Source organism: Zootoca vivipara, chromosome 6, assembly GCF_963506605.1.
Source record: "Zootoca vivipara chromosome 6, rZooViv1.1, whole genome shotgun sequence".
NCBI classification, from domain to species: Eukaryota; Metazoa; Chordata; class Lepidosauria; order Squamata; family Lacertidae; genus Zootoca; species Zootoca vivipara.
In genome coordinates, this window is record NC_083281.1 from 38,134,063 (window position 1) to 38,144,772 (window position 10,710).

Consider the following 10,710-nt stretch of genomic DNA (forward strand, 5'->3'; position numbering starts at 1 on the left):
ATTTGTAAATTTAACATACAAAAGAAAGCAGGAAGAAGAACCAACAGCAACAAAACCCACTATCAGTTCACATTACAGATACAATAACCATCAGTATATTTATGTGTGTCAGCCACACAAAATTGACATCTACCTGAACTATGTTCAAATGTAGCCAGGGCCATGTGGCCCTCAGACCATAATGGATAGAGATTATTCATCCTTCCAGGCTCAACGTATACCCTAAGAAGTGATGGCAAGTGATTGACAGGTGGCGGCCACACCGACCTGTCAAATTTCCCTGCTCTAGTTGAATGGCTGTCCAGTCCAAGTCCTGTTTCAATATGAACCCTAAGAAAGCAGGAGGAGCCCATTAAAACCTGGACAACATACTGAGCAGGCACACAGGTCACCTGTCTGTCCAGTCTCCACTACTAGGGTGAGAGGGATTATATTTCTGCTTAAATTACAGAAATTTCTAAATCTGTACCTCTACATATAAATCAGCTTGTGCAAATATGCAAAATTGTGCCCCCTTTTCGCTCTTGTGTTTCATCTTTTCTTGGGGGAATAGATATGTAGATCCCCTACAAGTTCTATAATCCATTCAGCACACACTTTCAAAAGGGTCGGCTCCTGAAGTTTCTGTCAGTGGTAGGAATGGAGGAAGCTGAGCAATCTTCATTCACCCACCCATGACGACACAGGTAGATGCCCCTACCCTTCAATTGTTGGTATGAGGATATGAACAGAATAGGGTGCTTTGTGTCCTTTCTCAGGGTGCCACTGTAGAAAGATTATGTCCTCTCTAGAAAACAGGGCAAAGGAATATCCTCCCAAAACTGACTCAACTTGGTACTCCTTGTGGACTGAAATGGGAGGGAGGCATATTCCTGCACATTAGAAATTTATGACTCACACAAAAGTAAGATGTACCCTCCAGAATAAACTTGCAAAGAGTTATTGGGCTTGTGCATATGTAAATATGGGTGGCCCTAGGTCAGACAAGATGTCTGCGTCCCCCTCTGAAGAACACCCCCCTCAAAACCTCGTAAAATGGCTGCCTCAGTCTCTGAAGAGAATGCTCCCAACTCCTCACAAAATGTCTGCCTTCCTCTCTGAGGAGCATCCCCTCAATGCCTCATGAATGCTGCACAAGGCCCTGGTTGCAGCTCTGCAGGCTGCATCAAAATAAAAGCACCAAGCCTTTTAGAGAGCTTCTAAAATACCAGGTATAGCCTGAAATCCTACACCCATATACCTGGGAGCAAGCCCCACTGAACATTATGGGCCTTAGTTCTGGGTAGACATGTACAGGGTTGCACTGTAAATTTATCTTTTGCTCCACAGCCTGTCTCAGGGAACCTAAATATAGCCACCATGACACAGAAAAGCACCCTAGGCCATTTTGTGGCAGCAAAGACAAGAGCGAGGATGACACATCCCAACTGATTTGGCTTGCAAAATTCTCTATTAGTGATTCAAGTGAAACAACTCCACGGCTGGCCTCTTGCTATAGGCCTCTTTCCTTGTCTGAGAAATAGCTCAATTCATTAATTTTTTATGGTCTATGTTTTGGCTGTACAGGCTTACTTACCTCATGGCTAAAAAAATAAAAGAATTTCCTGAGGAATAGCCATTCTTACCCTGGTCACTTCCAGATGACCTGTTTATTGAGCATTCTTCTTGATATGTTTGCAGGGAGGTTATACAAGCAAGCATTATTCCATACTTTCCTGTGCATTTTCCTGTAACTTACGGTACCTTCAAAATCTCGATATTTTTTTGGACGGCTAAGCATATTCTGTTTTGTTTTATTATTTTAAAGTGTACACCCTCACTTTTTGAAGAACTTCCCTCACAGAGCAGCTTGCAATCTCCAATAAAACCTGCCTGACGATAAACTATAACAATACAAGAACAGGGTAACAAACAATGGACCAACATTTCTCTGATGAAAATAGGGATGTCCTATTCCATCCCTTCCAACATTTCTCCAATGTAAATAGGGACATCCTAAGGAAAAGTGGGACATTCCGGGATCAAATCAGAAACCCGGATGGTTTCTGTAAATCCAGGCCTGAGAGAGGTATGCAGCACTCAAGTGATTAAATTCTCCCAAACTGCCTCAGGGCTGTCAGTTAACAAGGAGAGATGGGTAGCTTACTAAAGGGGGCTATAAACACCTGAGCCGTGACTTAAAGGTGACTCTGCCCAAGGCTTTGTGGAGATTAAATAGACTATTCAAACACTCATTTGAACCTTTCTTCACCTTGTTTTCCCATCTCTTCCTCCTCTTTTTCAGTCTGCTGAAATTCAAGGATGCTAAAAGCCAACAAACACACAATCTATATTTGGCATTGGGTAGAGTTTCATTTAAAGAGAGAACAAGGTTTCTCACGGTTCTCTGGAAGCCAGGGAAGAATTTGTTCCCGACGCTCTGTGCATAAATGTCGCCTGTTTTCAGAGTGATTTCTATCAGTATCTTTACCTCCCCACCCCCAATCCTGCATTCAGTGGTGTCAGTGAAAAACAAAATCTCATACAAGTACTACAAATCTTGGAGCCCTGTTTTCCATCCCTTTCTACTACATTTGGCCATGCCTCCTTGTGGTTTAACCCCAACATTGTAATGGGCATACATGTGCCATGTGACAATTTAGCAGAATGGCCAGAAAAGACTTAAGAGGGACTGTTGAGGGTGACTGCTTTCTGCACCCCAGGATGGCTGCCTGAGATGGTCATTGCACTCTGCCTAAAGGTGTCTTCTAACTGTTCCCATTCTGTATGGAACTGGGAGAACTCATTGTCTTTTGACTATTCCTTTGAATAGCTTGTAGATTGGGATCCTGTGGCTCCCCAGATGTTCCTGAACTGCAATTTCCATCACCCTGACTATTGGCCAGGCTGGATGTGGTTGATGGTAGGAGATGGAGTCCATCATCAGCATCTGGAGGGCCACAGGCTACCCACCCCTGAAATAAGGGATTCCCCCATCTCTGCCCAATAACAAACTGCTTGAGAAACTCTGCAGTTTCAAAATCAGCTTGCCATGAGGCCCAGGGCGAAACTAGCTGCAGTTATGTTTCAAGAAAAACTAAGTCTCCCTTGAATTTGCATTGCTGGACTAGTTTCATGTTGCTTTAGGATACATCCTGGCACTAAAGGAGATCACACAGATCAAGCATGGGGAAACATTTTCAGCCCAAGAGCCACATTCCTTTCTGGAAAACCTTCTAAGGGCCACATGCCCTTGGTGGGTGGGCCCAGAGGCAAAAGTTGGCTGAGCAGCAAATGTGAATTTTACCTCTGTACAGCAGGCATGTTCCTACAAAAGTATCACACTTTCCTGTTTTCCATTTATAGAATAAGCAACATCCTACAACCATAGAGCAGGCATGTGGACTTTTTATTTTAAATGAAAAATAGCACACAAGCAATACACATGCTTACATATTGCACATACAAAAACCACCCATTTATACATAATAGCCTGTACTATACCACAAACATAGCAAGCTTTTACCCGTTTAGCGGCATCCAGGAATGGACACTGGGAATTATAGTTTGGTAGGGCTCCCAGAGATCTGTATGTGACCCCTCCCACCATACCCTAAAAACTGGGAAAGGAGAATGACTATTAAATCAATTTAAAGCAGTCATATAGCTATAGAATCTTCCATCACCCACAACAAAGTGATCCTAATCAGTGCAGAAATACCATTTTAAAAATGCAGCTTCTGCTCCCAGCAGCTTCTAGCATTAAAGGCAAACTTTTTGGTGCTCCAGCCACCACAATATGCCATATATGAGCATGTCCTAGAGCTCTACATTCAAATGCCTTCCCCAGGGAATGAACAGCAAGTTCTCACTTTATGGTCTTGTGGATTATTTTGCTCAGAACAAACACTTGCAGTATGGAATGCATCACATTGTCATTTTTGAGTTTTGGTAAGAAGGTTTTTAGCTATTTAAATATTGTTCTGTGATGTTGTATTTTATCTGTTTTGTAAACCACCCTGGGATCCTATAAGTAAAAGGGTGGTTTAAAAATAAATAATAATACTATTTTGCCCATAATTAGAACTGAATTTTCTTTTCATCTTTTGGTGACATGTGCAGTATTGTTCCTAATTTGCATTACTGATTGCAAATAACAACAAATACTACCAGGTAGTAATGCTAATTCATGCCACTAATCCAGCCTCCTGATATAAATATGTTATACTATGCAATAAATTCATTCTGTAAAAAAATATACAACAATAACATACAATTCACATCAAAATCTCTCTTGTCTTTGATGTTGGACGCATAATCTTCATTCTCTTCGGCCTGATAAAACATCAGAGCTGAGACTCATTCTCACCTCAACTCAACCCCAATTAAGAAGGATTTGAGTTTCTTGATATGGCACCAGTTGTTTAAAATATATAGATATATATACTATAAATAGAGCTATCTGCATTTTTTTAAAGTCTAAAAGTAAACACATGACATTCAAAAAAAATACTCTGCATGTAACAAGTAAAATTGGAATATAATTTAAACAAAGGTCAGTGGGGTAGCAGCTTTAAACACGGATGCATCTTAAAGACTATGAATTGTATCCAACTAAGTTCTATTCAGAATAGACCTATTGAAATTAATGGACCTAAGTTTGTCATGCCCATTCATTCAACTAGGTCTCCACCAAGTATGGCTAATATTGGATACAACCCTATGGACTTGGTCCAAAGACTCACAGGTTCAATTATGGGAGATGCTTTCATGTTAAGGTTGGATTTTCATCAGTCTAAGAAACAGCAGCAACAAAACAAAACCCTTGGGCAGTTCTCAAGTTCAATATGATGCCCAACTGATGCCCAAGTAGTTACAGTAATGGGAGAGGAAACCTCTCCCATGGATTCCTGTTATCCTATCCACTAGACACAACATCTGGAGGGCCACAGGTAACAGCATATGGTCCAGCAGCAGAAGCCAGACAGGGAGGGCTGTGAAAGGACCAAGACTCTCAAGAGAGTCCATGCAGGTGAGCCCATTTTTAGCACTTAAACATGAAGTGTTATATTCAACGTAGTGACAAGGACAATGTTTCAGCGGGATTTCTCCTTGTGAAACATAATTTTCTCCCCGTCTCCTCCCTGCAGCACCACTGGTTTCCTCCCCCCAACCCTTCAGAGCAGAATTGGGGGTGGCATGCATGCAGAGGAAAAAGGGGGAAATCCCATTGCACTAGAGCTAACTCTTTTGCCAGTGCAAATATTTAGCACCTCGAAATGTTTGAGAGTTTGTGACCGGTTGGTCTACTGGCAATATTTGACTAGGTGACAGCTGTTCCACCTTTACAAAAATAAGCTGGACAGCAGCAGTGAAAATACTCAAGACCAAAAAAGTTATAATACTTGGAAAGACAGCCAGGAAGAAGCAACTTCCCTCCTTGCCAGATCACTGTACTGCACTTGACACCATTTGGACCAGATGGGACTGGTAGGTCTGCAAACATTACAAAAGATTTCAAGTGGAGAGACAGTGTCTTGTCCATTCTTCTAGCAGGCTAGACGTATTCAACCTGTTTTATTAAAAACCATTTGGCTTAAGACACAAGCAGGATGGGCAGGAACCTTGCTTTGGACACGCTCCAGCTGGCTGCACACTCCCAGTTTTCATAAGACAAGATCCAACACTGCGTGCTTTTGCAGTTGTGCAACTGGACTGACACCTTCCCAAAACATAGCAACAATCATAACAAATAATGAACTTCTGGACATTAGTCCAGAATATTTCTTCAGAACAACTTTCCTTTTGGTGCAAAGCAAAAATATTGATTTGGTTTAATTTATTTAGAGAAAACATTTAGAGCAATAGCCCTAAAAGCCTAGACCACCAGGGTTGTATTTTAGCTCTTATTTCCACTAGAGGAAATGCAATATATAAATGCTTTAAAAACTTAAATAAGACATCTTGCAAGCAGAAAACCAATATTCTGTCACAAGAATGTTGTCTTATAGGATCAAAATCCATAAAAGGTGCAGTTTTTACAGACAATGCAATTATGCATTTGAACCTGTAGATTCAGACTTGTGAAATGGTTCAGCACGTCCTCAAGGATTGGCGCAGAATCGGAAAACTTAACAACTTTGGGCTAGTTTGCATGTGAGTTTTTTGGGGTGACACATACTAATCTATGAACAAAAGCAATATCCTGTGCATGCAAAGTCAACCCACACTAACTGGGGCAGCAGCAGGGACAGAATCAACAATGGTTATATAAAAAATAAAAAGCAGAAAAATAATCATGAGAACTACTGTAGTCACATTTTCTGATCATTCTAAATCTTTCCATGCTTTCTCTTTTCCCCCCCATTCCGGGAACCTTGTTTTTAGTGCTCAGCAGTGCATGAATATGCTGGAGGTACCTGGAAGCAGAATAGGAAATGGAATAGAACAGATAGCTTGGACCTGGATAGGAAACAGAGCCAACACCACTGTTTCTGCAGTTGACAAGCACAAAAAGAAGCTGGAGCAAGCTTGTTTTTGCTGCTCCAGAGGTTCAAATTACAAGAAAGGAGGTTTCAACTAAACATTAGGAAGAACTTCCTGACAGTAAGAGCTGTTCAACAGTGGAACGGACTGCTTCAGATGGTGGTGGACTGTCCTTCACTGGAGGTTTTTAAACAGAAGTTGGATGGCCATCTGTCAGTGATTCTTTAGCCTGCACTGCCGGGGGTTAGACTAAATGAAACTCTAGAATTCTATGATTGTATGACAGGGAAATGACCAGGAGACGGTGTAGAAGGCAGGCAGTAGCTCAGACTCAGGGAATGCAACAGATCTAGAAGCTGCAGCAGGCAAAGTATCAGGATTGGCTGTCTTGCATCACCTGATATTCAGGATCATGAGGATTCTGCTCCAAACTGTTTGTATCATGGTTTGAGCCTGATTGAAGTTCCTTTCTCCAACCAGAGACACAGGGCATAAAGGCCAATGGGAATTGACCCCTTTCAAGCTCCTTTCTCCTGGTCCTGGACATCAGGCTTCAAGGCATATATACCAATGTCCTTCCCAGCTTTTATTCATGTTCTTGGGACCTTATCATAGGATCATATTCTCTGTATTCCATTTTGTTATGCACTGTGTTTGCATTTCACCAAGAGAAGCCATGCACCAAAATGAAGAGTGAAACAAGCTTGAAAAGTTGCATCTACTTGTACATAATATGGGCCATGTGCTGGGCTCAAGGTGCCCATGCTCAATGGGCTACTGATGCTCTGGTATACCACAGGAGGAACATCAAACATTTTAAAAAGTACAAGTCTCCCACCCATGCAAATATGGAAATCTGTAGGCACCTCACTTGTGTGACCAAGGTAAGGACTGGAGGGCCCACAGAAAGAGAAAAGTGCGAATGTGTGTCATGTCCTTTACAACTCTGCCTGAGCTGGGTTCTTGGCATAGCCCATGCCTTGCTGGACACATCGAATGAGTTCCTTGCGGTTGTCCAAAATGGTGTCAAAGCTCTCCTGCAGCCGGTTTTGCTGGTCAACCACCTTCTGCTGGAGGCTGCGGATCCAGCGGAGCAAAGCCAGGCGACGATACATCACCAAGTGGACATGGTGCTTCTCTTTCTCCTGCTCCTTGAACTTCTTCTTGTCCTGAAGATTGCGGAAAGCCTCGGCCAGTGCTGGGAAGAGTGTCTCTGAACTAGGAGGAGAGTTCTCTGGCTCAGCTTCAGCAGCAGAACATGGTTCTTCATGACCCTTCCAGTCTTCAGTGGCAACAGCAAGCATGTCCCAAGCACTGGCTGCCCCGCTGTCGGGACTATCAATGCTTAGGGAACTGCTGGCATAACCATTGTCTTCTAAAGGGGAGCTGGCCAGCTTCCTTTCTTTTATCCTCTCCTTGGTGGTGGCCTTCTCGTGCTCTGGGTCATTGACTTCTGCTCCTTCTGGAGGTCTGCGGATGTCTTCCTCATCATCTTCCTCCTCCTCCTCCTCCTCCTCCTCCTCTTCTTCAGAGGCAAAGGACATGCCACCAGACTTCAAGCCCTGGGGGACATCCTGTGGTTGGCTCATTGCAATTTGCCTCTGCATAAGCACTATTTGGTTATCAGATGCCTCAGGTTCATTCTTCCCGCCTCGCTGCTCTGATTCCCCTGGTGAGCACTGGCTCCAGTTCTCATTGGTGTCATAGACCTCCTTGCCCATGAAATTGAGGTTTGTATCTGGCCGACAGTCCCTTCCACCGAGGTAAGCAGTGTCCAGTTGAGAGTTTCCCTTTGCCTCATTGAACAGCGGGTTAATGGGTATCTCTGGTTGACACATGGCGAACATCTGTGCACCCTCCCAGCTGGGGAAAAGAGAGTGAGAGAGAGAAATATAGGAACAAAATGTGTAAAAAAAAACCCCAAAAAGTGTAACCCACATGCAGGTCACATCCACATAGGAACATAAGCAGAGCCTGCTGGATCAGGCCAATGGCCCATCTAGTTCAGCATCTTCTTCTCGCAGTGGCCAACCAGGTGCCTGTGGGAAACCTGCAAGCAGGACTGGGGCACAAAAGTGCTCCCCCTTCTTGCAGTTTCCAGCAACTTGTATTCAGAGGCATAATACCTCTGGCCATGTGGGCAGAACATAGCTTCCATCACTAAGGGCCTTTTTTGGCCTATGTCAAGAATGGGGAACCTGTGGCCTCCAGATGTTGTGGGACTCCAATCTGCTAACACAGCCAATGGTCAGAGTTGATGGGATCTGGAGCCCAACAACATCTGGAGAGCCAGAGGTTCCCTATCCCCTGGTCTGTGCCATGTGTGAAACAGCCCTCAGCTGAAACCTCACGAGTCACAATTGGGTGGTAAACCATTTTGAGAGGCTGTGATAAGGCATACATCCACAGATGACACTCACAATTTGGTTTCTTTCTTTCTCTGCTCCTTCCAAATTTGCACTCCAGCAATGTGATTGCCTCAGGCTGTGGAACTTTGGCAAACCCTGGCGGTAGCATGCAATATATTTTTTCCAAAAATAAAACACCTACAACGTGACTTGAAGAGAGGCTGTTGGCTGTGACTTTTTACAGACAGAAAGACAGTGGAGATGGAATTCACCTACAGCTGGGGCAGGCTGGGGCTCATGGCTCTCTAATGTTTTTGCTGACTTACAACTCCCATCATCCCTGACCACTGGCCATGCTGGCAGGGGCATTAGGAGTTGGAGCCCAACAACACCAAGAGACACACAGGTCCCCCACTCATGACCTACAGCTTTGATCAAGAGCTGGTAGCAATTTTTAAGTGGCCAGTGACCTCAGAGCATCTTCTGCAGGCTGATGGGATGCAGAGATATTCCTGCTTGCCTTCATGCACCACCACTGTAAAAATAATTTAATTCGCCAACCCAAAGCATTTTCATGACTTTAGGCAGATTACAGGCCAAACAAGGGAAAGGCAGTAGGTTTGGGGGCCTGGGGTGGCCTGGAGGTTGCAAAATGAACACTGGGCAACTCATGGACAAACTGAACAGCTGAACAGAGGGTGATGAGGCCTATAAACAGAGAGACGCTGCTACTCAGCTGTGGCCCAGCTGATTCCCATACAGCAGTTTTTGCCAACCTAGTACCCTTCAGATGTTGTTGAACTACAACTCCCATCAGCCCCAGCCAGCACCATATGGTGTTCGGAACTGGAGTCCAGCTACATCTGGAGGCACCAGGCTGGCAAAGGCTGCTGCTCAGCAAGGATGGGGAACTTGTGGCCCTCCATATGCTGCTGGAGTCCAGCTTCTATCAGCCCCCAGCCAGCCTTGCCAGTGATCAGGGATGATGGGAGTTGGAGTCCCCATCTGGAGGGGCACAACTTCCCTCTCCCTGCTATACACAGTCTAAGGGAAGGCTAGACAGTTTCCACCCCTGCACCTAAATACCTCCTAAGCTTGTAGCAGTTTTAACACACCGGTCCTAATGCTCTCTGGATCCCACATTGTTTAACTTTACGACACACGAATTCAGCAAAGGAGCGGGGGCGTAGATCTGGCATCCTGCCAAACGCAAATGGTTGCGCAGAAAGGCACGGTCGCTGCTGCAAAAATCCCTTCACAAGCAACAAACGGAATATGGTGCAGTTTTGTCCCAGCTTTGGCACCGAAGGGAATCTGGTTGCAACCACCACCACCACCCCGCCGCTCTGTGTGTGTCAGTGCGCCAGCCCCTCGCAGCTTTCTCGCTTCCTATAACCAGGCATGTAACCGGCACTCACCGCTAGAGCCTTGCAGAAAATCTGTGGGGAGGGGTGGGGTGTTTCAGTCTGCTTCTCTTGCCGCTGAGCTGCTGGAGAACGGAAATCGCATTAGGCAATGAAGCAGGAAAGCGTCACGGGCTGCCCGCTTCCTAGAGCAGGGAAGGTTGCTGCTGGTGGTGGTACTGCTGGCACGCAGCGGGAGGAGGAGAGAGCTCGGCGGCCGAGCTGTGAATGGCGCGTTCTGCAGCCACACAGGACCGCCGCTTGGGAGCACGACAGCAAGGCAGCGCCGCCACACAGCACCTCCTCCGTCCGCAGCCAGCGAGGGCCCAAGACCAGTGCTGGACTGGTTTCCGGAAGAGTAGCTAGCGCCTCCACACACACCCGCCGCCTGCCCGGGCCAATTCACACGACCCAAACTAGCAAGTAGAGAATGCGAGTGGGAAAGAAGGTGGGAGTATTTGGGGGCAGATCCGACCTGCCACTGGCATTCTGAC

The 10,710-nt window shown here is 45.2% G+C and overlaps 1 protein-coding gene across 1 annotated transcript; it reads right to left on the reverse strand.

The window, feature by feature from the left end:
- Window positions 1-414: 414 nt before the first annotated feature.
- Window positions 415-10,402, reverse strand: C6H1orf216 (chromosome 6 C1orf216 homolog). Its single transcript, XM_035120702.2, has 2 exons — window positions 10,232-10,402; window positions 415-8,328 (listed from the first exon to the last, which is right to left on the reverse strand). The coding sequence occupies exon 2, from the start codon at window positions 8,310-8,312 to the stop codon at window positions 7,404-7,406; it is 909 nt and encodes a 302-aa protein (XP_034976593.1). The 5' UTR covers window positions 8,313-8,328; window positions 10,232-10,402; the 3' UTR covers window positions 415-7,403.
- Window positions 10,403-10,710: the final 308 nt, after the last annotated feature.

Coding starts and splice junctions, on each gene's coding strand:
- C6H1orf216 (XM_035120702.2), bottom strand. CDS start 8,312: ATGTTCGCCATGTGTCAACCAGAGATACCCATTAACCCGCTGTTCAAT.